The sequence below is a fragment of the Syngnathus leptorhynchus genome, chromosome 1 (assembly GCF_054491065.1).
Source record: "Syngnathus leptorhynchus isolate UIUO chromosome 1, UIUO_Slep, whole genome shotgun sequence".
In the NCBI taxonomy this organism is placed as follows: domain Eukaryota; kingdom Metazoa; phylum Chordata; class Actinopteri; order Syngnathiformes; family Syngnathidae; genus Syngnathus; species Syngnathus leptorhynchus.
Window position 1 is genome coordinate 18,024,850 of NC_141195.1, and position 27,595 is coordinate 18,052,444.

The following is a 27,595-nucleotide window of genomic DNA, read 5'->3' on the forward strand; positions in this document are numbered from 1 at the left end:
AGGAAGGAAGGAAGGAAGGAAGGAAGGAAGGAAGGAAGGAAGGAAGGAAGGAAGGAAGGAAGGAAGGAAGGAAGGAAGGAAGGAAGGAAGGAAGGAAGGAAGGAAGGAAGGAAGGAAAGCAGTTCACCCATTGACTCGTTCGCCAACGGGAAAGTCAGGATTCGTTCTCTTCCCTCACTGATCCGTTCGTTCTCGCGATGAACTGAAAGTTCAAATCACTCACTCACTGATTCGTTCACTCACAGATCCATTCCGTTGGTGAACGGGAAATGCAATTCACGACTCGTTCGTGAACGGGAAGTTACATCATTTTCTTCTTCGTTTTGTTTTACGGCGAGGTGGCACAAGTTCAATGCGCATTACCGACACCTACTGGTTGAAGTCATATGAACAAATCACTGGGGAAAGTGATTCATTCATTCACTGAAAAGATTCGTTCTTTTGAACGAATCGTTCACTCACAAGCCAACTCGAGCGGGGTTCCGTGACTATGGCCACCCAGTGAATACATTTGATACCTGTGACCCTCCTGTCATTTTAGCAGAATTCTTTTATTATTGAACTATTTATGTGAAAAGTTGTTTGTCTACATGCCTTTTGCTTTGAGTCAGCTCATTAGGATAGGTGGTACGGAAAATTGATGGCTTATTCCAAAAATAGCTTGATGCTTAATCCTGTATACTTAATCCAGAAACGATGAGGGTGTTACGCAAAGCACAAAATGTATTTCTCTACGTTGTATAGTGGAGCACTCATTAACGTTAATGTAAAACTTCCAATCGTGTCAGTGTTTCTGTACTGTCTACTCAATTAATTGTCGTCACTCTGGTCACCTCAATAAAAGATACGTATTCTAGTTAAGATCTACTTTGAGAGCTATTGTGAGAATGCACAGAAAATGACAAATGATCGTGTAACTTTTTTAATGATTGAATTCAATTTTTTTTGCAACCACAAATTGCACATCTTTAAATTCAGCCGTGCTTTGGGAAACTTGGTTCCTATCTGTACATACAGTACATTGATTTATGGGGCTTGATTAGTGTTACACGTTGAATCTCTTCCTCTATGACTTGGCAATTTAAAGACAAAACATGCCAATTAAAAGATCACAGAGAACATTTGTTTGGCCTTTTACAATCAAATAAAAATCATTGCTATCCCACAGACAACCTTAAAACTACTGGGTTAAAAATAGGACCGACCTAGGAAGTTATGACAATCTGACCCAATTTTGGGTTGTTTTGTACAAAAAAAAAAAAAAAGATTGAAAATTGCTTTGTTTTCAACCCACCATTTTTAAGGGTGTATACATGGGTAAAATAATGATTTATATAACAGGGCGTACTCTCAATGTAAGACATGGAGTTGAGAAAAATCTTCTCAAACTCCCAATAACGAGGTAATCCAAGTCTTCGTTCAGTTTTGCACAAATCGGTTCTGAATGCTATGTGTCAAACTGGGACATGCACACAGTGCTCTCATGCTTACAAAAGATGAACTCATTTGGCTTCAAATGGCACATCAGGCACTTGGATGGAGAGCTGCGGAAAACAGTGTAAGCACTTTTTTTATTTTTTTTTATTTTATATCAGAAACTTACTGCTTAACGCTCACAAGCAAACATAATGCAGTGCTTGTTGTCAGTCATCTCGCAGTATCTATTTTCTGCTTTCTTGTCTCTCCACAAACAAAAACTCAGTTTCAACCTCCTACAGGACCGTTACGCCACGAGCACATACCGAACATAAACATTGATAAGCTTGGCATTCTCTGTGTGCCTTCTACCCTTCTGACAATAAATGCATAGTGAAAACATCACACTTCACAGTGTTGAACACCACAGCCAAAATGCAGATTTTCCAGATTACCATTGCTGAAATGCAACGATGAAGAGTCTATTTTCACGAGGGGGGGGGGGGACAGAAGCATCACTACAGTAGAAATGAGTCAAACGACTGTTGACACAAAATAGAGGGCCGCATCTCGGATCATCAACGTCATCTAATTGTTCATCAAATTGGGAACTATTTTGATAGTTCTTTTTAGATCCATGGTTTAACCTTCCTGTCAACAGAACAAGCGATTGAGTGCTTTTGTGTCCTATTTTTTTGTGAATAATAAAAATCCATGCACCTAAAGTACAAACTGATCCTGCTGGTACTGTAAGTATTCTTTTTCTTACGGTGAAGCCGCTGTCCAACCTTATGAAATATTGAAATTTTCTCAACATTAAGACTGATTTCTTTCGCATTGGCCAAGGCGGCATCCAGGAATTGAAACACGTACTACCTACTTGACAAAATATCACAAACTCAAGTGTTAGGTCAAAGGTCCACCTACAGTTTCAGACGAGTTGGAAATGAACAAAGGTAAAACAAAGCAAAACAATCGTGATGATTTCAGTGAGTAAAATTTGATGTGAGAGCTTGGGTGGTAATTGCGTATTAATTAAAAGCTTTTTTTTTTTTTATTTATGTTAACACAATGATACATTCCAAGTTGAATATAGACTTCTTCAGTGCATTGGACACCGCCATACTCGCTCATCTTGCCCTCCCCCACTCTCGTACAGAAACGTCATACTGAACCATTTAAGTCATTCACTGTCCTTCATCTTCTCATTTGTCTGCAGCCTGACGGAAGCTCACACAGTCACACCAACAGACACCCCGAGAAGAAGAGCCGCTGCTGTTCACGAGGCTTCTGATTTCCTTCTCGCTCTTGACCAAACTGCGGTGGAGGCGGGCCGTCTCGCTACAGCGCCGATGATGACCTGTGACAAAGAAAAAAAAAACTACTATTGATTCCCTTCTTGCTGTTATATTCACAAATGAAAATGTGCTTGGCGTACCTGAGGTGGCGTCAAAAGCCTCATGACAAAATATGCACAAAGAGAATGGCCAAACCGATGTTGAGTAGGATAACCATGCAGATCATGATGGTGTTGGGGCTCTTGAGAAAGAAAGAACACTTGGTTGATTGATTTGTCCATCAAAATGACGTAATTAACAAAATGACAAAATCAACCAGTGTGACACGAGCTCAAGTCCGAAAACAACTATGTGTGCATCGGCTGTCTTACCTCCTGTTCCAAAGACTCTGCAGTTACTTCTTGACTTGAATTCAACATTGGCGCTTTCAGTCGAGCCTCAGTTTTGGGATCCGCTTTCAAGGCAGGTTTGACGCTGTTGGTTTTGGCTTCGGCAGGTTTGGCTAATGTCTTAGGTTCGTGGTTGGCTGAAGGCTTTGGAGACGGAGCAGGGCTGGGTTGTCGTTTTGGTAGCAATTTGCTTTCTGCTTTGACGGAAGGCCGACTCGAGTCCCACGACTGTTCTCGATCTTGGACTGTCGGGACTCTTTCGAGTTTTAGGTCATTGGCTTTCAAATTTGGAGTGGCAGCTTTTGGGCGCAGTTTTTCCTCGTCATTCACGGCAGTAAAGCTGTTTCGTGCGGGTTTTTGTGCCGACGCGGCGTCTACGGTATTCACCACTGGATCAAATTTTTGCAAGGGCTTGATCTCTAAATCGGAGCCCTGCTCATTCTTGCTACTGTGGCGGCTTGGGGTGCGAGAGAGACTCCGAGCAATGGCGCCCTCTGATCCAGTGGGAACAGGAAGAGGGACTGAAGGTGTGGTGGGCCTGCTGTTGGGCTTACTGCTGCTTTTACTAGCTTTTTCGTCGGCCCAGTTGCCGGGACCTAGTAGTTTGGGGTCCTCCTTGATGAAGATGCCTGGACTGGGCGAGGGAGTGCGGGCTGGGGAGGAGCCAGGCATGAGGCGGTCTAGTTCGTTCACGATTGGGCTTTCAGGCGGCGTCGGCGCTGGCTCTTCCTCGGCTAACAGCGGCTCGTGCGTGACGATATCCGTGTTCTCACTTCCCTCCCCGACTTCCGGCATCACTCGCTTCTTCAGATACTCTGGACCTGTGCAGGATCAGTTGAATAAACGCGTTAAATAATAATAATAATAATAATAATAATAATAATTATTATTATTATTATTATTATTAATTTGTGCAATCGGTCTAAGAATTTTTTTTGCTTATTTCTGTATGTATTTTTTTTTTCACACTGATAATTAATATAGGAGAAAAAAAAAACAAGACCTGAAAAAAGGACACTGCTGCTTTTGTATGGATAGATTTGCATGCATTTTCAGACGGGCAGTGAAAGTGATATGATCCTTCAGTCCAAATAAGATGTTCCTTTTTTTAGACATTCAAATGTGATGACCTCGGCAGCGGGCCACAGCAGAGGATCCGCCGAGTCAGGCTGCAGTACAGAGATGTGCTGCTAAAGCGCTGAGAACTTCATTGCTCCCTGTCCTAAGATGGCCAACCAGCGACGAAACTGCCGACTCCACCTTAAGCTATCGAGTATTGTATCAATGTATCCCCTGGCGGCTGAGTGACTAAGTCAAGATTTCGGAAGTGACGCCAAGTCCAATCAGATGACCAAATCCAAAATCACATGCAGTGCAGAAGAAAGGGGACTGAATACAAACGGCTTTTGCTCCAAATCAAAGCTTTCAACAAACATGCAGTAAAATGTCAAAATAATGACAAGGACAGCATCCTTGGAGGAGGAGCGCTCCTTTAAATTTTAAAGGAAGGCTTCGGCTGACCTGGCTGGTAGAAAGTAGGTGAAAGTTCTTTGGCCACCAGCCTGGCGATGCTGGACTCGCTGTTGGATGCTTGAGCAGCCTGATCAGCTCCGTCTGACTTGGCCTTGGCGTGGGTGGACCTGAAAGAGACACATTAAGGAGACTTTTGCAGTCAGAGACATTCTCATTACTGAGAACCAAAACGGACAAAAAGGAAGAATGCCACATAACTTACGCTTGACAGCTGGATAGCAAAGATTGGAAGCTCCTAGTGATTTGTTATGATTGACTCAGATTGCAAAGTGTAACCTCACACTGAGCTGAAAATAGCCTCCTGGCCTGTGGGTTGCTTGGTGCGTCCCACTGGAACAATTAGACACTCCTGATGTTCCGTGTGAGACTTAAACGTTCCACCTGTCCACATGTCTTCTCTTCACTTACTGTCACTCTATAGTCAGCTCAAACTTTCAAACCAGTGGTACAAGAAATCAAACGCTCTTGTAACATAGTGAGTTTTTCCCATACAGTAACCAGCTATTGCTGTAAATGCCGGCGAATCCTGATTTTAGTATCAGCGCAAGGCTCACTGCTCGTTTGCAGATTTAGCAGACAGGTCTCCGCCAAGTTTCGAAGATGCATTCTTGGATCACGTCTAAGTGACGGGAGAAGGTAGATAGCTCACCATTCATAAATACTGCATGTGAAAGGTGGGCATCAAATCCTATGAATCATTGTGTTATGGTTTTGTTTTTTTTAACCATCCCAACAAGGACACACTCACGATCATGTTCAACGACACATGCCCCCTTCAAGGCAAAGATTTGCTTCAGCCATGTTGAGACATGAAAATTACTTGAAAACTATTCAATAAATGCCAACTAACCTCAATTTTGTCTAATTTCTATATTTTAATGTATTTAGAAAAAACATTGTGTTTGTTTCTGAGGCAAACCTGACTCACCCTCCTGTTTTTAAGACATCCATGTAAAAAATGTTTTTTTAGAGGTCATCTCATATTTTCTTTTTTCAGTGAATTTAAAAAAATACTTTTTTTTTTCTTTTTCAAATTAGAGGCAAACATATGACATAAAACTGAATGATGATTTGTGTTATATATATATGTACTTGAGTAAAAACTGCCCTCATCTCTCGTTACTGAATCAGGTTTCAAACTGACCGGGAACCACATCCACTTTCAAGTTTCACATTTTAGGAAATCTTGGAGCTCCAGCCAGCAAGACTCAACACAGATTTTATTGACTCCTATGTATCAACTGTATATCCTTCGTGATTTCCTCTCCTCCAACCAGAAGATTGTGTTCAAGAGCGGACCAAATGGCATCTGCTGGTGCCTTGCCAGTTTCATAACGGCCAAGAGAGGGTGGCGACAGATGGCCTCATCCTGCGCAGCCTTCGACATTCAGCAATTTATGATGGAAGGCCAATGACAAATATAAGTATACTTCAGTGGGAGCGACACTTCTATACATTATTCTGAATGACTTTTCCTCTGCTTCCCGTGTATGACTTTAACATCCCTTTGGGTTACTTTCTCGTTGCAGCAAAAGCCATCTGAGGTCCACTGCACCTCATTCACAAAGAGAACCCGCTCACCATCAAAGACTGTTGAATAAATACCAACAAACCAACACAGAGTGGAGCGGCCAGAGTGTGAGCACACGTGTGAGGCGTTGTCAAGAAAAACACACAGGTTTCTTTAATGGACTGTCAAGCTGTCAAAATGCAGGAGTGTCTGCGTTGGGACAAAGAAACAGGGAGTTAAACAGCAAATAGTAGGGATGCTAAATTTTGTTGCTATCCATGCCGCATTTTCTAGCTCTTCCTGTGCCTCGTTTTATAGCCCGGGGGAAAATTAATGCGTGAAAGTAACACCGAGCTGGTAATGCACATAACAATACAGTAGTGACATTGTAGTTTGTTTCACAAGTATCGAACTGATCAATAGAATGTTTCACACAAAATACCACACCAATGTCTGCTAGTAAATGACAGATATGATATCTGTAACAGAAATGTAGCTATCTGCAACTCTGGTTTGAGATGTACAATTTGATTTTGACAGATTGTGACAGTTTCATTTCATCTTGTGCAAATGTAAGATGCCTGAAAAAGGGACATTTTGATAATTGAAGTTATGCTAAACTAGAATGAGGACCAATCAGAATGAAACAGTAGATATATTAATCTTACACATATCTACAATGGCGTATCTTTAGGCTACGTCTTTCAAGTCAATTCAACTCACTTCAATTTAATTCATACATAAAGACCACACTCCTCAACTAGACGCGAAATGAACTCTTCAATCCTGCTTTTTACGCCTACAGAAAATGACGGCTATTGCTTCATTTGAAAATGTACACCTTTTGGGCATTGTACGCAAATGTCATGGCTGATCTGTATTTTGACCTGCTGCCTGTTGATGGTGAGGTATTCTGTCATTGTGGCATGTGCCACTGGATCTGTGCAAAGGGTTCTATTTAACGGTGTGTAGAGTGTTAGCAGGCAGAGTCAATGTGAAAGAGTGACTTAGTTTCTATAAAAAGATGACTACATGTTCGAGAACATCATAAAATATATTTGCCAAGTCAAATATTTCACGTTTCCAGTGTGAATTTAACCCTCATTATTCCAATATTGCTTTGAGGTCCGTCTCTAATGACCCCAAATCAGCATTCTCAATTCAATCTTTCCAAAATACACATTCCCTTGACAATTGCACATAAGATCACAGATGGGGTTTTGTCGGCAAATGTTACAACCACAAAATGTTTGACCAGCATAAAGTGCATAGATCAGCATTACACTGTAAGCCAGGCTGCACTAGTAAGGCTGTGTGGGCTACGTTTATACTCGACTCATTTGTCACCTGAGCACTTGCTTATGAGGTGTGTCATATTTATATCCATGGAACCATTTGACACCACAACTGACGCAAGATGGGCCCTACATCTGCCAACTATAATTGTTAGCAACAGACAAAGCGGGTGATGAAATCAGCTGGAAAGTTATGTGCCTACATTAAATGCCAGTTGATTTTCCCACCCGGGGGTCAAAAAGAAGCTTTAGGTGTCTGCTAAAAGAGAAAGGGCTTAAGAAAACAGTTTGGGCTTGTATCTGTGATGAGGCAAGAAAATGGCGGGAGGGTGGAGGATAATCAGCTGTTGCATTCCCCTGTGATTGTGAGACAGCACGAATGCGCTTGTCCTTATTTAGTCAGGGTTCCTCGGTGACAACAGGGCCCCCCGAGTGTGCGTCATTTACACCCTGTCCCGACACACAAGACCCTCCAGACTTCCCGTCTGCCGGCGTATACGACAGAACAATGTCGGCCAAGCGTCTGAACGTTAGTGAGACTATGACACGGTTGGGGAGGACAAGTTGGCCTGCTCTCCGTGCAGAGAGCATGGTGGACATGTATTTTTAACCCGTCTCCACTGACACCAGATTAGAGGAAAGAATGAGGAGACCTGGAACAGATGTGTCATGGCCAGCCCCCCCCCCCCCCCCCACCGTTTATATAACAACATATTTCAATGCTAAAGACTTTGTAGGTTCACATAAAATAAGACATGGTGAACAATTCGGAGGTGCAATTGTAAACCGCATTAGGGAGGAGAGCCAGGCACTATGAAGAAAAATTTTGTGTTATAGGTATTGTAGGCATAGTAGACGAAAACTATATTAGCAAACACCGAAACATGCGACCAGCTCACACCAACCATGATAAAGAGAGCAGCAATGTTATTTGTTTATATTTGCAATATTTTGCAAATAATGCAAAATAATAATGCGAAATAATAATAATAATAATAATCATCATCATCATCTTTCAGGTTTTCATTTTGCTGTAATTCTCTTCTGGTGGGCTTTACTATCATTTCATTGTTTATGGCTCCGACAACATGACGCAGATGAATCTTTGAGTAGCACTCAGATGTTTCCCTCATATGAGAAAATTTATAATCTCATTTTTACTATAAATAAGGTTGGATATTGCAGTATAACATCAACCCCATGTATACAGGTGCCAACATTCAAGGGCCTGGTTTTTTTTTTCTGACCAGAAGCCAGGGAACTATAGTTGCTTCCTATTTGTACACAGATGCGCATATGCTGACGCATGGGCACAACGTTGGTGACATGATGATGTAGCATTGGGTTGGTTCTTTGCCAGAGTGATAACAAAGTGGTGTACAACCAAACTGAGCGCTGGCACCAACACCACAACCAAAGCAACACTGGCACCACAAGCTCATTAATATACACTCTGTGAGGCAGTGTCCAGACATTAGCGGCGTTTTTTTTTAAAAGCAACAATCCAATCCACACTCTTCCATAACTCAAATGTAGTGCTTACACTTGAAGAGAAATATTTGGATTTCTAGGTGCTGGGACGGTAGTCTGCGGTCCATCAGTGGCAGTCATGTGCCCGTAAACAAGAGGATGATCTCAGGTGCAGAAGATAAAAACACCTTGTACGGTCACAGATGGATTGTGGACAATAATAAGGTATATGTAACAAAGTAGTTTACTCCAATTCCAAAGTTCTTGTTCGTGCAAATGTTTTAGTATTACGCCCTTGTCTCAACAAATGAATTGTCACTTTGCCACTTCACAAAGGCTCATTTTGTCCTAGAAGAAGTTTTGCCTCCTTTTGGAAAGCAGCCTCTTTTAGCAAACAACAGGATACTATGTTGAAGATGCATATCATTAAGATGGGTTTACCAGATGATCTATTTACAATAGCAACTTGCCCAGCCTTCTCAGCCACGATCTCAGTCAGTCCAGCAAGGATTTTTCGGCCACAGACATTATCTGTCTTCAAAATGTATCTTCTTAAAGACCCCTTTGAAATTTGCTCCAGTGTAGCAATTTTTCCAGGAAGTGTCAGGTGCTCAGGGCATTGTGAGAAGGCACGTTATCATGGGGAAGAAAACACCAGTTTATCTGGCCGAGACACACAACGGTCACTTCCAAGTGAACGCTGCAGGACCTCTTTTAATCGACTTGATCATCTGGCCCACATGCAAGGAAAACTTTTCCCAGTTTGGCTTTGACATGGGTCTTGTCTGATACCAGTCCTGGAACTTTTCTGACACACCTTGTACAGTATGTCTTTGTTATACTCAATGGCAATTAAAAACAACGTAGGTCTGCAAAGTTGAGACCCCAACATCCTTACACTTGTGTGCACATTTTCTACATGAAATGATCTGCAAGCCTCTAAGTGGGTTGTTCTTACCTGGAAGCGGCAATCTCCGCCTTCTGCTTGCCGATGGCAGCGGCTCGCTGAGCGCCCTCCACGGCCCGCTCCACCTTCTGCTTGATCTTGGTTCCTTTCAGTTGAATCATTCTCTTCTTCACAGCCTTCACTAGCATGTTGTTCATGTACTTGCCCTCTTCTTTCCCGCCCTCGGCGAAGGTGGTGCAACCATAGCCGTGTCTTTGGTTGTTCAGCCACTCGCCTTCATACTTAAGGCCACTGGACCTTTCGCTTATTCCATATCCTGAGCGCTTGTCGTTCTTCCATTCGCCCATGTAGACTTCTGTGGTGGTGGCGTCGATGTCTGCCTCTACAGGGGGGAAGTCTTCTGCGCCAGCCAGGCTCTCGTCGCCCATGCTGATGGTGGAGTTGGTGTCGCTGGCGTTGGAGCTCAAAGCCGATTCCGTCCTCAGGAAACTGATCTTGCTCTTCTGGCTGGATAGTGAAGTGCTGGAGTCGGATTTCTTCAGTTTGCCCAGCAGAGCGCTCCTGCGAAACAGACTTTTCTTCTTGGGTTTCGTTGCCTCTGGGTCCACCTGGAGAGTGAGGGCGAAGCCTCCCCGCGATGGTCCCAGTTGGGCAGGGTTGGAAACAGGAGTCTCCTCACCGGAGGCACTTGTGGTGGTGATGATGGGGACGTCTTGCTGCAGAACTGTGCCATTGCTTTGCTCGCTGCGTAGGGAGGTCAGGGAAGTCCGGAGAGGAGAACGGACGACAGCTGCCATGCCATAGGGAACGCTCTGACGGACCCCGTAGCCGTGCCGCATGCCGCCCGTGAACTGACCCTGGAAAGTGCCTGAAAACACACCAATGGAACGCTTCATTATAAAGTCATCTATGAAATGAAGTTTGTTTATGAAGACTATTCATTTTTTGATATCCGTATTTTGGATTGCCACTCCTGAACCAGTGAATATCATTGTGCAATGATCCACCCCAAATTATTCCCAAATATCCTCATACATTATTATATATACATATATGAATCTTGAGATTATGGCAAGTAAGAACACATTTTTTACCATCTTACGTTGTGTCAACAATCAGAAATACAGTATGGAAGTGTGTAATGATTTGCTCATTCATACAATCCCATGTGAAGTCAAATGGTTGTTCGCTCTCATGCTAAAATGGACACGTGTGGATCATACTGATAGCAAGGCGGCCGAGAGGCCAGCAGGGCACGCAGGGGGGCTTTGGGCTATTATTACACGCCCCCCCCCCCGCATCCCTTCACAGCTGATGAGTCAGCTGTGGAGGGAGGGGGAATACTCTTGCATTATTGTTGTCTGTTACATATTTCCCATCGACACATAGTACGTACAGTAGAAGTACATTTCAAATTAAGTCATGGAAGTTTTAGCTATCTGAGAGGTCATTAGAGCAAGAAGTAGTAGCTACTCGAATCTTGAATCTAGACAGAATACAAATAAAATAAACTTGTCCATTAATTCAGCCTCTGAATGAATCAACACTTGGTTTGTGGGCAGATAAATTTGTAATGTAGACAATTTCAATACCATAGTACTTTAGATTTAAAAGGGAAGTCAGCTAAAATAAATCTTTAATTCTCTATGTTGCATGTAACATCCAACATTCTAATGAATTCTAATTAAATAATGATGAATAATAATGATCCACCTATTTCTCTCCATTTGAATGGGCGGCCATTTTACTACTCGCTGTTGCTTGCCATGATTGGTTGTTACCTGAGCAACTGTGAGGTCATTTTCATGTGACCGTAAGTGGCAAAATGGCCGCCCCCTGAAATGGATAAAAATGGATGTATATTCGCTGCTTAATTCATATTCCACAAACGCAATAATCACAATAACTTGTTTAGACGATTGAGGCTGCACAGAACATATTACTGTGAAGAAACATTTTGAGTCAACTTCTCCTTTAACTCTTGGGTTACACAAAACAAACTGAAACAAATGACAGGTCCTTGAAATCAATCCTGGATAATCTGTCCCAGTGACGGAATGGTCCGTCCCTTCGTTAACAACGGGCGTTCATTTTGCTGGTGAAGGACAAGGAACAAGAAAGTTCAAAAAAATGATAGACTGAAGACGAACAGAAGGGGGTTTTCATCAAATGCTGATTAATCTGTCAGTCTGAAGAAGCAAACGTAGGCCAGACTTGTAGGCTGGATTCGAAGGCTGCGTGGACTTGTACAAAACCCGTGTTTGTTTATGGATAGACTTTTAGGCAGGAGAATGAGGATATCCAATGAATGAACTGAATCCACGTACCTTGTATTTTGTTGTGTTAATTGATGCTCAAGCTCTGGATGTCCATATTTTTTTCTTCCAGGAGCCACATACAGAAAAATTGAAGAATGCAATGGCTTTTTTGAAAAAAGACTAAGGCAATTATGGTCTCAGGCAAATAATTATTGTGTCCACCATGGATCAAGTTTGCTGTTATTGTTTGTTTTAGAATATGTCACATAAAATAAAAAATCTGACAGTGTGCCCCCCCGTGACATAGTTTGGACACCTTGATCTAGATTTTTCTGCTGCACGAGAACAAATGAAACATTGCGATCAATCTGCGGCCCTTACCTCCATCAGCGTAGGTTTCAGTTCCGTAGCCGTCCTGTAGTCCATTATTCCACGTTCCCTCATATTTGGCCCCGCTGCTGACACTGATGCGAATGCCGTACCTCCCCTTGAAGCCGTGTGTCCATTCCCCTCTGTAAATCCAGTGGCCTTTGGTTTCGACCCCCAGACCGTGACGCTTGCCCTGCGACCAGTAGCCCTCGTAGGTGTTCCCGCTGGGCCAGGTGTAGACCCCCACCACCTCGAAGCCGTAGTTCCAGGATCCCGAGAACTCTCCCTGGCCTTTAGGGCCCGTGCAGATGCCGTGGCCGTGTGCCTTGCCGCCCTCCCAGCCGCCGCAGTACGCGCCGCCGTCATCGAACTCAAAGCGACCTCCACTCATGTCGGCCCGAGCACGCACACGAGAGTGACGCTTTGGAGCCTGTGGCCTGGCTAAAGATTGAAACCCACTTTGGATACACTCCGCCTTCCCCTGACATCAAAACCGCTTGGAGATATCCTGAGTTTTCAACTTGAGCAGGCCTCCTCTTGGTCTTTGTTGATTTCTAAGCGTGTCCATGAAAATCCGGAAAGAAACGTCTTCTCCACTTCAACTGTTTTAAGTTTAGATCTGATCTGGAATTGTATTGAGTGAGTTGTGGGGTCGTTTCCCGATAAGCCGGAGGTCTTTCATGGCTTTCCAGGTGGCCACGGAGAGAAGCCCCTGTTCCCCTGTCCCTGCCACCTAGTAGTGTGTCTCCTGACTCGCCCTGCAAGGGGAAGCATTTGAGCACACCTAACAAGGCCACACTGACCCCCCCCACACACACACAGCCTCCCCTCAGACACACGCACACATCATTCCAAAAATATGACCCAATCCTCAGTGTGCTGCCTGCAAGGAGCAATGCCAGAGTCTTCCTCTTTGGGACGGAGGCGCGCATGCCTTTGCCAGCTCCACTTTGAGAACACTTGTTTTCCCACTGCCTGGTAAACATGAAGAGTTTGGAAAACCATACAACTTCATTTTTCATTCAATTTGAAAAATTAATTATATACATATATGTGTGTGTGTATATGTACACATGTGTACACATGTGTACACATGTGTATATAATATATATATATATATATATATATATATATATATATATATATATATATATATATATATATATATATATATATATATATATATATATATATATATATACACATATATTAATAATAATAGTTTGCCATTTAATGGCAAAACTAGACAACTCCATGAACAGACAATTAAGTTAAACATTTGCCTTACAGTAACTACAAAATAACACTGAAATAGTGGAATACTTTCAGAATAAAAAATAGTAAGAGCTACAATCTCACTTCAACTAACCCTCAACTTTAACTTCAATGAACTTGGGTTGGAACCCTTCACTATCTTCAAGATTCTGTCAGCCAACATCAACATAGGCTCTCTTGTACGACCAACCAATTTAAAAATCAACATAATGCTGTACAAATAGGGTTACGTTGGATTCAGGTCTCCAATTAGGGATTTAAACTTTCATAGTTTTAAGGTAGAATTGGCGTTTCAGAGTAGAGTCATGGGTCTCTCTCTCTCTTTTTTTTTTAAACAGATTATATAATTTATGTACCGCTGTCGGATTTATGCTGACAATTATAACAAATATTTTGAACTGCAAACTCCCTCTTGGAAATATTTCTTTTCATTTTTTTTTTCTTCTTTCAGCACCGGTCAATCCGCATGCCGCACAGCCGGAGATACTCTGCTCATGCACACCTCCCCTACCCCCCAACCGTGCAGCATCCTCTCGCGATGACCCCCCCCCCCCCCCTTTCCCACTACCCCACCCCACCCATCGCTCCCTCCTCCGGTCGCTCCTCTCCTCCGCACGCTCAAAACGCTCTGTCATGGCGTCTTCCAACCATGTTACCCCCACCAAATGTAGCTGGTGGCCCATCTCGGCGATGGACGGTGACGGCAAAATGACAGACGGGGATGAGTGTGACGACCCTTGCACGGCTGAGCCTAAAGCGCTCAACAAAGACAGGCTGGTTTTGTACCACTGGACGCAATCTTTCGCCTCCCAGAAGGTAAGATAGCAAAAAAATGGAGGCACCTTGGTGCTATGCTACCCTATGTGTCTGTTTTCTTATGGCGTGTAAGAAAACATGCACGGAAAAATGTGACTGCAGCTGTGCGCATCTTCCGTTAGACAGAATTGTTTTTTTATTTGTATTTGTTTGTTTGCTATTTTTTTCGGCGCTGCAGCAAGGCGCTCATTTCCTCGACGCGTGGTCAGTATTGAACGCGTAGAGACGCGCGCATCCTCCTCCTCTACCTTTCTATTCCGCGTGACTGACAAATGACAGGCTGAATAATTTATTCACATGACGCGCAAAACAGACCCCCCCCCCCCTCCTCTGCAGCTGCACCCTCCTCACACATGGCCACAAATACACACTACATGAGAGCATAGGCCTTGATTTGCACTTACTATGTGTTGTGTGTTGCGAAGTACTGGCTCACACGTGAGTTCCGAATGTTTTGGCAAGTCTGCGTTGTAAAATTACGTGCAATGCATATGGAAATCGTTGTGGTGAGCAATGACAAATTTTTGGCTACCACATTTTCACATATCTGAAGATGACCTTATTTATTTCTTCATTTATGTTCTTTAACGACTCGAGTTTTGCAGCACTGTACTTCCTCCATTTGAAAGCGGGTATCTGGAAAATTTTAAATGTCGTACCAAAGCCTCAATTACAAAAAAAAAAAAGTGCATCCTTTTCCTATTTCTTGTAAAATGTGCCACGTTACAATGTTAATAATTCCTGTAGTCTCTATGGCTACCAGTGTCCATTCAAACTTGAATTTATTTATTACATTAATCAGAGGTGCAAATTTTAGTCTCAATGCATTTTTCACAACAGTGATTCATTCGGTTGCATGCCCTGCCCTAATCAAAAACAGTTTTGGGCTTTTTTTTTTTTTTTGACTCGAGTGCAAACAGTGCATGAATGATGCCTTGACTAATAATCCAGAAGCAATAATGTTAAATACTACAATACAATTTCTGGTAAAAAAAAAGTTTTAAAAAGTAACTATGTGGGTGTCTGTGGACAAACAGGACACCATAATTTGTTTTCTAAAAGGTATGAATTGTCATGTCTCCCATCAAAGTGGACCATATGCCGGACAGGAAACGTGTCTGCACTTTGCAAGTATTTTAATATGGAAATGACTTTTAGGAAATTCAGGTCCATCAGCATTTCAGGAATAGTCTGTGGGCCTTGTGGATTTATCATGTCGTTCATGACCCACTATACAAGTGCGAGTCAAACCTTGAATAAAATACTGCAGGAAAAAAACAAACTTTACGACTGTTGCTTTTCTCACACTTGAAATGTGCTATTATACAATATCGCATTGTGTTTTAAAAATACAATACATGCTAAATAGCAGACTAGTAGATGGACGGAATGTTATCAAGCCATGAAGAATAATGGTGTAGCTAAATGTGAATTGCACCTGCAAAGAAATCCACTGCAGTGACATGCAATAACAAGCGGGCTCGTTGTATTGAATTGCGCTTCAATGGCAATATTTAGAGGGCAGTCCATCCAAAATTGCAAAGTGTCCATTATGTAAATATTCTACAAAATGTAGTTTCTATAGTACTTTATGTATGCTGTATTTCATTATGTTTTTTTTAATATTAATGAAATGAAAATTGTCAAGTACAAAGTTTGTTCAGTGTTTAAGACTATTACAATTTGGTACTGAATTTATCCAAAAGGGTAAATAATAGCAGTCATGCTGAAAAACAAAACCTTATGAATACTATGAATGCCTCCTGCAAATTCATATTTCACAATATTTGTCCAACAGGGTGTGTGAAGGATCCCACTAGATCTTTACATTTTTTTATTATCTAATTAAATGAGTACATTTTCTTCCATGTATGAAAATCAACAAGCTCAATGAGCTCTTGTTAGCTGATTAATTGCAATTCCTCCAGCTAATGTTCAACTATTGGGCGGCGATGAGCATTTAAGCATCCAACTTGTCAAATTCAGATAAAGGTGTAAAAAAAATGGTGATCTAATTCCTTAGGAGTTATTTTGGTGGCTTTTTTTTCTCTAACCTGGGAGTAAGACACATACATCGGTAGTCTTGAGGTGGGGTCAGTGACTGCTCACAACGAAGGACATCTTAAAAAGTACACAGAAAAAGAAAAAAAAAATAATCTAATGCACCAGACAGTCACAACTTAAATAGACCAAGCAGAACAAATTTAATATTTTCAACAATATTTGACCAAAATCCAAATTATAAGAAGTACTCAGTATTGGCCAGTACTAATGTAAGTACTTGTACTCGTTTGTAAACTTAATTTTGTGACTCCTGAGCATCTGAACCACTTGGCACGATGACGAGTGACTAACACGATTACATAACAAAGTGTCGTTGCAGCTTTGTTAGGAATCTCATAAAATCCTCATTCCGACCAATCAGTTCATTTGCAATTGAAACAAACAAACAAAAAAACAAAAAAATAAATAACTGATTATTTTGTTATTTGTTTCAATGGCTAACAAGCGTGCATCTTTACTTTTCGGGTTTTATACTGTATCAATACACTTTTGTTGACACTACTTGCAGTGGTGCAATGTGATACAAGTTTTATTTGCTTCGTGACTTTCCTCATTGAAATGAATGGAAATGCAAGAATTGGGTAAAAAAAAAAAAAAAATTTTGCCGCTCCATCCTTTGACATTGGTCTGGGCATTCTGGAACTTGAGCAAAATGAAGAATGCCTTTTTTGTTGTTGCCATTTTCATCCAAACATCACAGATGCTTTTGAAATGCAATTACCCCCTTCTTTTCTCGCTTTGATAAAATGGCAGCAGTTTTTTTTCAACCCCACAATGCTCGATGTTTGCAGGTCCGCCTAGTGATCAACGAGAAGGGTCTGGTGTGCGAGGAGAGAGACGTCAGCCTGCCGTTACAGGAGCACAAGGAGCCGTGGTTCATGAGACTCAACCTAGGGGAGGAGGTGCCCGTCTTCCTCCACGGCGACAACATCATCAGTGACTACAACCAGATTATAGACTACTTGGAGACCAACTTTGTGGGAGGTAAGATTTCATGCGGATTTTGCATGTCAAATGAATCAAAATAAGACATTTGCAAACATCTCTTTTTACTTTGGGAAAACAATGCCCATCAATCCTACTTGTGTGATATGGCTCAGTTTAGTTGTTATTTTTCATAAAATAATATCAAATAAACAAAAATAATTGTTTAATAAACAGTAATCAAGGATTTTTTTTCGAATACTTTTGAATGCAACTAGAATTGTATCTAATTAATCCATGGATTAATCAATACAAAAAATATTCAATAATGGCTACAGTTCATAAAAGCCCGTTCAGTGTGTAGCCTCCCGTTATCTCAAATTCTGTAGGCTCACTCGAGACCCGAATGAGAACAAGCGGTAACTTTGTGTATACATTGTATGCATGCACACACGACTGTAAAACTTGGGTAGCCCGTCTTATATTATTGTCCATTCAGCCATTATGCTGTTACGTAATCTTCCGGGAGCCTCAGACCAGAAAAGCTGCTCTCTTGTCTTCATTTAGTTTGCAGCCATGCACGAAAAGTCCCTTAGTCCACAACATAAACACTGACCAGAGATTATTTTTAAGAGATTCATAAATATTTCTTTCCTCTCAATGTCATGTGACGTCAGACGTCTCAACATTTTCTCGTCAAGGAAGACAATCTCAAGCACTTGTGTGAATTTTAATTTCGTCATCAGCAGCAGCTACTTTACATTCGTGTTCAGGTAATCTTGAAATACATTTTATTTATTTAAAAGGAACTTGATCTTCTCTTTACTTGTTTAATTCATTGTCACTTTTTCTCCTGTACCTGCATTGGCCACTAAGGGGCAGTAGTATACAGTCATACAAACACAAAACAGTCACCTCTACTCTTAGTGACTCAGATTTCATCATTATATGACTGCACCAGTCTGAACCGGTCTGGAAACAATTCCAACTATTAAAGCTCCAAATTGGAGGCATGCCCAGACCATAATTGATACCAGATAATTGACTTTTGTGTCGTATTAATTTCTCACCTGCAGACTCGGTGGCTCAGCTGATTCCGGCGGCAGACTCACCAATTCACGAGCGCGTGCAGCAGTACCGCCAGTTGCTGGATGGGCTCCCCATGGACGCGTACACGCATGGCTGCATCCTCCATCCGGAGCTCACCACCGACTCTATGATCCCAAAGTACGCCACTGCTGAAATACGTCGTAAGTGAAGCCAACTCGCTGCATTGTGCAGGGATGATGATGTGTCCTATTTAAGATAGAAACGTCCGGCTCAATTTGCACTCAACATCCATGTGAACCAAGCTGGGGAATTTGGGGTCATTCAAATTATAACTCACTGTTCTGCTAAATGTACTTCTTGGAATTACTAGGAGCCATCCGCTTGACGCAGTCCAAAGCATCCAATTTACAAAATAAATCAAATCCTTTTTGTTTAGTTTATGGCCCACAGAGCGGTACTGGAGCCTTGCGGATCATTCGGCTTAACGGGATCAATCCACTCCAGTATTTGTATGTCGTGTGTTTACGACTGCAGGGCATTTAGTCAACGCAGCAACGGAACTCATGAAGTTAGACCACGAGGAACCCCAACTGACGGAACCCTATCTGTCCAAGCAGAAGAAGCTCATGGTCAGTTCAGTGCATGAATGCTTCATTTTTGCATGTACGTTTTTGTCAATAAAATACCTGCCTCTAATGACGGCATGAATGAAGCTTCAAGACGGATTCATGAAGCCGTTGTTGTGTTTACTTAGACCTCTAGATGGCACTCTCTGTTCACCGAAGAGCTGAAAGCACACCGACTTGCCATTTCTTAAAAGCCTCACTTTAAACCAACATTGCCATCTAGAGGAGCCGAAGAATACAACAACTGGTTCATGAAGCTTCATTTTCCCATCACTACCTGCCTGTTTAATTTTTGACACAATACCTTCAAATTGACTTCATTTTTTGTTAGATTACAATTCATTTAACCTACATTTTTTTTGTCTCTTAACCAAGCTCATGCTTAGCTTGTCACTTTTTGTACTTGTTCATTCGTCAAACGTTCTTCCAGATGGAAAAAGCCGTACTTCGACTGCACCACAAGTAAACAAACGCTTCTGTGTCATTTCACCAAGGCACAGCGTGAGAGTAAGCGGGCCCAATAGCTTAAATGATTTAAGTTTTCTTCTCCACCGCTGTAATGTGAATGTGTGAAATGTTAGTCGGAAAAAAAAAGATGTTTCAAAGAGGTGTATTGATTCGAATAGAAAAAGAATCTGATTGAATGGATTTCAACAGGTAAGTTGATTCAATAATGAACATGGAAATTCATATCCTAACCTTGACCATTGAGGGACTGGCTAATTACTCGACTTTATTGTTCCTCAGATTGATGCGTGGATGTTTTTTTTAACTTTCTATATGACAATCGACAGGCGAAGATTTTGGACCATGACAATGTCAACTACCTGAAGAAAATCCTGGGAGAGTTAGCCATGGTTTTAGATCAAGTGGAGGCCGAACTGGAGAAAAGGAAACTGGAGTACCAAGGTAGGCAGGCACGAACGACGCCTCTCCGTCCCGGTGACAAACGTGGGCAACAGCGCAGCACTGTGGTTTCCCCTCGCAGGTCAAAAGTGTGAGTTGTGGCTATGCGGACCTGACTTTACACTAGCCGATATCTGCCTGGGAGCCTTGCTGCACAGGCTCAAGTTCTTGGGACTTTCTAAGAAGTACTGGGAGGACGGCAGTCGACCCAACCTGCAGTCCTTTTTTCTGCGCGTGCAAAAACGCTACGCTTTCCGAAAGGTCCTGGGCGACATCCACACGACGCTCCTGTCGGCCGTCCTGCCCAACGCCTTCCGAATGGTCAAAAAGAAGCCGCCCTCCTTCTTTGGGGCCTCCTTTCTAATGGGATCCCTGGGCGGGATGGGCTACTTTGCCTATTGGTTTTTAAAAAAGAAATATATGTAGTGAATGCTTACTCGGTGTGTTCAATGTCTGTGTATACGTGTGATATATGACATTTTCCATAACGTTCGACAACGGCAGGAAAACCGTACTGAATATACAAAACGATATTTACCGGGGCGAGTAAAGAGACAGTGTATGAAAACATTCCGTAAGACATTTCTTGACTGCACATTTTCGGGCACTCGCGGCCTTCGTCGAGCTCATTTGCTCTTGTGTTTGACCTCTGTTGAAGTCATGCAAACGGTTCTCTTAATACTACGCTCCAATCAAACTGGTCTCACGCACGCACGCACACACACACAGATACACACACACACACACACACACACACACACACACACACAGACACACACACACACACACACACACACACACACAGACACACACACACACACACACACACACACACACACACACACGCAAGGGTTAAGTGACCTTGGCATGCCGCGATCCATTACTCATAGCTGCTAAAAGCATTAAGCCACAGGAAAACTGTATCACTTTCGAATCTGGGCCCGTGTCCAAAACAAAAACTTATGACAGAAATTCATTTATAAAACATCTTAAGCCTTGAAAGTTCTTAGAAACTAAAAAGTGCGAGGGGGGAGTTATTTTCAGTGTTTCACAAAAGGAATGGATTCCTTTTAAAAAATTCAAATTGCAATAATAAGAATTAAATGTCATAGTTAACTGCTAAATTGTGACTATTTTTGTGGAAAAATGTAAGATTACCACTATTTACTACTTTTTTTCTCAAAAATCTTTTTCAACATTATCCTCTAAAATGATCACAATCCTAAAAAAAGGAATACTCAAAAATACCAAATTCTCTTCAGACCTTATTTTGAAAAGAACCTTTACTGACTTTTGTAACACTTTTTCTCATTTAATTCCCTATCAAAATAGCGCCCCTGCAGACTACAGTAAATGTACGAGGAGTTTGTCAGAGCAGCTGTCACTCCAACTTGAGTTGATATGTGGCAGTTCTGATTTTGCATCAAATAAATTGTAAAATGTACTCTCTGCAACGTCAGTTAATGCGCTATAAAAACAACTGTTTGGATCAGATAATCAACTTGTTCTTATTGAATTGTGACTAATCTGAAAAAATGGCAAGGTTGACCATTTTTAGACTTCTCTAAAGTCTCAAAACATTTTTGTTGAAAAGTATTATTTTTCTTTTGAAAAAATACAAATTAAGAGCACATTTCTTCATGAAAAGAAATATCACTATGCAAAAAAATGACACCATTTTATCTAAAGTTATCATTGTTTTTCATCACGTAAAAATTTTTCCTGAAAGGTTTCCGCCTTTATTCTTGAAAAACTGACTTTACCCTAAAAAAAAAAAAATTCTCAAAAGAGTGCCCGTTCAATGAAAAGTGGTCAACTAAAATACCTTAAACAGTTTTAAGACTTTTCATCTTTTGAATATCATTATTCCATGAAAAAACGTTGTTGATGTAAGAGTCCAACTCTTGAAATAATTTATTATTGTACAATACTTTTTTTCCCCTAAAAAAAAACATGAATTTATTCTTATAAGACTCCCACTTAATATTCACATTTATTTTAAACTCTTTCAAATCTGAAAAAACTCTCGTCATCGTTATGGATACGGGCCCTCGTACTTACTCTAAAGCTAAAAAGTGGCGTGTAACTATATACAAGAACATGACTAAGCGCCATTTCCTAACATACCAGCTGTACATGGGCAACACACACTCACGACCTCTTGGTTGATGTGAACACTCGAGATGAAACCGCACCGTACACTCTCTGCAGCCACCAAGCTCGAGGGTTTGCGTTTCCTCGCTAATTTTGTGCCGCGTGGAGGGGGAAAAACACAAAAAGGGCACGTCCTCTTCCACGCCTGAGTAAATGTCTGGATCCCCAGCAATAATGAGCCGGAAAAATGAATGAATTCTGTCCGCTGCTGCTTGTTTATCTTTGGCTTTTTATTTGCAGTTGGTAATGTCAATTTGAAGAGTTTGGTGACTGTAATTTCTGACCTCGATTGAGTCATCGTGTATGCCACCTCAGAAAATAACTCAAGGCACACCATCACACAGAAATCGGCACAAAAAATACAGAGTGTTGCTTTGAGACACTGCATTGACTTTTTGGGCCGATATGTTGTTTTGACTTACAGATAGGCCTGCAACGAACGATTGTTTTAATAATTAAATGATGAATTGGATTTAATATTTTATCATCGATCCCTTCAAAAACAGGACATTATTTTAAACTGACTATAGATATTTATTGTTGACAGGAAGAAATTCCCAAAAATTTGTCACTTTTTAAATTAAACAAGGTCTGTTTTTGGGATGGCAGTTATTTCTTAAATTATTATTATTTGTATCTGATCCATCAATTAATCTAAAAAAAAAAAAGTAATCAAACTGATTAATTATTAAAATAATTAGTTGCTGCCCTATTTTTCTTTAAAGAACAACAATAAATTTGTGTTATAAGAATTACTTTTGGAACAGATTAATATCATTTCTATTCATTCCATTGAGAAATGACAATTTGAAATGCGTCAATTAAACCAGTGTCTCAAAGCACCAAAATAATAATGATACCATCTCAATTCACGCACGAACTTATTTGGTGTAACATTTTACTGCATTCTTCTGGCAACGGGTGGACAAACCGGTTACTTAAATGGAAGCATTTCATTGCTGTCCTTGTCACTGGTCTGTTAATGGAAGACAAATCACCGAATGACCTCTGCCACACTTACAGCTCAGACATTTGCATCGACACACTGTTTGACACTTTGCTCCTGCACAAGGAGCAGCAAAATGATGGCACAATGTGGCGAGGTGCTTTTGGCTTGAGAGTGTGACTTTAGTTATGGAATCACAGCTGCGATCAGAATAATAGCGGTGCGTTTAAAACTTTCGATTCTGAATCCAAGCATAAAAAAATCATTTTCCTTTCCTGCCAATCACTGAGCAAATATCGAGTTGTATTTGAGGTTCACTTCTATGCTCATTAGGATCACATGGATTTGATATCGTTCAGGTTTCGATTTGGAATCGAATGTGCAGCATTTGAAAAGCGTTTGCAAGAATGGAAATCAAAGCAATTGTTAGGATATTGAGTCACTTTTTAAAAGGCACCGCAATTATTATTCTGAACACAATGTCGACATTTGCAACACTCCACTGACAAAGCGCGCGTACATTCATTTTATTTCCTGGTTTTGTTTTGACTCCGCCTCTTGACAAGGCCAGGAACCTCGTGCGTCACGCACACACACAATCGAGAGATTCTACTTGTGATTGTGGCCGTTCTATCTCACAATAATATATGTTTATTTTCTACCTTTTATTTTTTTATATTTATATATATGCATTTATTTATGGTGCTTTTTATGATGTTTGTTCATAAGCCTTAATTTATTCTGTTGCCATCAATGAAAAATAAATACTTAAAAAAAAGTCCTTGTGTGGTTTTCACTATGGTAGCTCTTCATTGGGTTAATTGTGATGAATTGCTACACGATTCCAATATGAGTGCTGTCACATTAACGATCAAGTTTGACTTTTTAACTCACTTCAGCGTTGATCTGCGCAACCTATTAGTAACATTGTGGGGGCTTGAGTCATGTCATTGAGCAATTAGCTTCATGTACTAGTACAACAAATAGTATTCAGTGGCAAATTGACCTTTTTTGTTCTTTTCAATATATATATATTAATATATATTAATATATAATATATATATATATATATATATTATTTCTAGAGTTAAAGTTTTGGGTGTAAATTAATATCTGTTTCGCATCATCTTTAAATGTGATCTTATTCAAAACGGTATGCAGCACAACCACCATCATTAAAATGGAATCAAATTGCAAAAGATTGAACAATATCAATTCATTTAAATCTTTAATACAAGTTTTTGGCACCTGCAGGTGTGTAACAAGAAATTGTTTTCTTGACATTTTGATGAAGTTCAAAGTATGTAACACAAATGAAAGTACTAGTAGTTGCATATAATTTTTTTTTTTTTTTTGGCTCTTTCGAAGAAAAAACCCCAAGATGGTCCCAAAGACGAAAATACAGGCCATGGATAAGAGCAAGCATCATCTTTTCACCCAGCTTGACATAAATTTCACTATGCTTAGCAGCACAACACAAATGATTTCCCAAACTGATATTTTCCACAGAAAACTCCCAATATGAATATTTAATGTTCATCTACGATAATACCCGAGGCCAGCCAGTCAAATATGAAAGAAAAAGGCAACAAAGACAATGCATCGGGACGCAAGCCTTGTGTGAGACAGTGGACCAGCCTACAGCCACACAACAAACCCTTTTCTGGCCTTTAGCATCATCTTTTGGCATGTTGGTGCAAATGTTAAAGTGACACATCAGCAGCCGAGCTCAGCACATCATTTGTATTTTTAATCAAATCATTTGTAAGGTCAATGTTGTCAAATGACTTAGAAGTGGGTTGGTATCACAAAAGACATGCAACAGTTAATATATAAAACAACTAATCAATCATCAAATGAACTAACAACCATTGTGACAATCGATTGTGTCGAGAGTCTAGAGACTTTATTCAACTTAAATGTGTCTAAATACTCATGATTTCAGCCTCTCAAGAGATTTCATAAGTGCTTCACAAAAGCATCTTTTGTGTTAACAACATCGGATATCAACAGATTTCCCTTTCAGAAAATCTATTTCTGGACATGTTAGCTCAAAATAATAATAATAAAAATCAATTTGTGCATCTCCTGCATTGTCACATTGAAACATGTTTCTGAGTATAGGGATGGAACCCCCAACCCCCAAATATATGATTTACTGTTGAATTGATTATTAAGAAATCTTTAGCGTTTAGTTTTCCATAGATTAAGTATAACAAAACTTTTCTGTACTCAAACAGGGCTTTGGCACCATCATGAGGCAGGCAGCTTGTTCCCAAGGAACTATGTTTATGTGACACATCAGGAGCGGAGTTTGACACTCGGGTTACATTTGCTCAAAATCAAATCAGGAAGCCATTTATTTGTATGACAACATTGTAAGACCGCTATTAGAGAGTTTTGGGATCAGAGTTTGTGGTCTATTTACAGTTTCAACTATCAAAATAGGCAGTATTTTTACTTAAAAAAATATCCGGAGGGTCAATTACATTACAATTATCAGTAATGGGTGTTATTGTAGTGTCATATACAATTACAATCAAAAGCAAAGTAATACTGCTTCAACAGGATTACCACGCGTGTGTCTTTAATAAAAACTCCAGTGCTTTGCTCTTACATCACACCAACATTGTTCTGTACGCATCGACCTCTGAATAACTTAAATAAGAGTGTAGTGTATCGATACAAGAGCGCGGGTGCAGCTAGGTGTGTTGTTTCTGTCCTTTGAGCTGGCACTGTGGCGGGAGACCCGGTGAAATCGCTTTAAGGTACCAAAAGCGATATGTCAAGAACCACGCCAGCAGCCCGCTCGCAGTGCCCAGCACCTTGTGAGACACGTCGTGGAAATAAACCGAGGTGCACAGGAACATCCACATCCAGATGATGACTATGAGGTTAAGCGCCACGTACAGAAGGTTAAGGACAACCCTCGGTAGCGCAGACATACTCGCTGTCTTCAGAGAGGCCATGGGTGCCGTTTCCTCCACGATTAAGAGGGCGGAGTACGTCAAGATGAAGGAGTGCCCCGAGATGTCGAAGCCGTGCCAGTGGAGCCCGGCGTGCCGGCATTCGGCTTTGGACGAAAAATGGCTGTCCTTCACGTCCATGGAGTCGGTTTGATAACAAGAGCCAGTCACGTCCTCGATGTAGAAAAAGGTCTCGGTGCACACGTACCACACGGTCGTGGCCACCGCCAGAGAGAGGAGCCGTCTGCCCAGGTAGACAGCGTTCCGGCTAAAGGCCGTGTTGGAGAGGAGGATGAAGGGAGTGAGCAGCAGCAGCGTCCATCCCCACGACACTTTGACAAAATAGCTGGAAGAGGAATAAGAGGATGCTTGTACTCATTCAGCAAGCATTTTCTTATCCAAATATAACTGCTAATCTTAAAAGTTACAAACAGCATGGTTTGAGGTCAGAAATCAAATGGCAGGTTTTGTTATACAAAAATAATTTGGCTATGTTACCTAGAACCTGTAATACTTAACTGGAAAGTGTTTTCAAGGGGGAAGATTAAAACCAAACAGAGATAATGAGGCTGCGCAACTTTGGACAACCTTGTAAAACTCCAGACGTAGATGTGATCGGAATTATTACATTCATTTTGATGGGAATCATCACACACCGACCACAATTTTAAAGTATATCTGCAAGTGGAAATCCCAAGTCAGGTTTTGCAGTTTCAGTAGGCTTTACATGGCCAGAGATGAAGTACCAGTGAGTGTTTTGCTGTGTCCACTAATGTGAGGAGTCAAATGCAGAGGTCAAATTTGATGTACATTTGATGTACATGTGTGTACGTGACGAGTAAAGATGATTAGATTATTCTTCCCTCCACCTTAGCTGGTTCCAGCTAAAGAAAAACAGCCCAAAATCAAGCTGCATAAAGGTGAATGATTCACTTCCACACAATTTCCTTTCCGTTCATGCCTGATGACCTCTCACAGGTCTAAACAAATGTAACCTTTTGTTGGAGCACTCCAACGAAGGTAGTAAGTGATCCCCAACTTTTGATAAGTAGTGCATGTATTTAAAATCGATGTATCTAAATATACACCAATTATCGAAACAATACACGCCACACCACCGCCAAGTTAGGACTCATCAAGTTAAAAGTTGAATGATTTCGAGCAGGGACTACCCTGACCTCAGCAGGCTAAACAACAAATTAGCCATCTTTAGCTCTACTCACACGTTCAGGAAATTTCTTCTGCTGCTGAAATACGTCTCCGGCACGAGCTGGAGCTCTTTGAGAATGGAACCCACGACTGCAATTAGCAAAAACATCCACGGGAATTTGTGTCTGACGGCTGGTATCCTCCACAGAGTCACCAAGTTACACACAACGACGTCTACCGCCGCCATGTTGACAACTTCGACCGGGATAGACTT

General features: G+C 41.2%; 3 protein-coding genes across 4 annotated transcripts; 1 reads left to right on the forward strand and 2 right to left on the reverse strand.

The window, feature by feature from the left end:
• Positions 1-912: 912 nt before the first annotated feature.
• jph2 (junctophilin 2) lies at positions 913-16,653 on the reverse strand. 2 transcript variants are annotated; one of them, XM_085921722.1, is made up of 6 exons: positions 16,591-16,653; positions 9,870-10,686; positions 4,625-4,743; positions 3,086-3,924; positions 2,855-2,955; positions 913-2,776 (listed from the first exon to the last, which is right to left on the reverse strand). In XM_085921722.1, the coding sequence occupies exons 2-5, from the start codon at positions 10,655-10,657 to the stop codon at positions 2,875-2,877; spliced, it is 1,827 nt and encodes a 608-aa protein (XP_085777848.1). In that variant the 5' UTR covers positions 10,658-10,686; positions 16,591-16,653; the 3' UTR covers positions 913-2,776; positions 2,855-2,874. The 2 variants fall into 2 exon arrangements, with proteins under 2 accessions (XP_085777848.1, XP_085777837.1); XM_085921711.1 differs by lacking the exon at positions 16,591-16,653 and adding an exon at positions 12,458-13,183.
• Positions 14,348-20,604, forward strand: gdap1l1 (ganglioside induced differentiation associated protein 1-like 1). The gene is given in 6 exon segments (XM_085921736.1): positions 14,348-14,536; positions 17,392-17,641; positions 18,595-18,774; positions 19,109-19,203; positions 19,995-20,109; positions 20,189-20,604. Coding segments are annotated over 6 exon segments (1,167 nt in total). The 5' UTR covers positions 14,348-14,353; the 3' UTR covers positions 20,533-20,604.
• A 3,821-nt stretch (positions 20,605-24,425) lies between these two features.
• On the reverse strand, positions 24,426-27,595 carry fitm2 (fat storage inducing transmembrane protein 2). The gene is made up of 2 exons (XM_085928039.1): positions 27,396-27,595; positions 24,426-26,518 (listed from the first exon to the last, which is right to left on the reverse strand). Exons 1-2 carry the CDS (start codon positions 27,566-27,568, stop codon positions 25,909-25,911), a joined length of 783 nt encoding a protein of 260 aa, XP_085784165.1. The 5' UTR covers positions 27,569-27,595; the 3' UTR covers positions 24,426-25,908.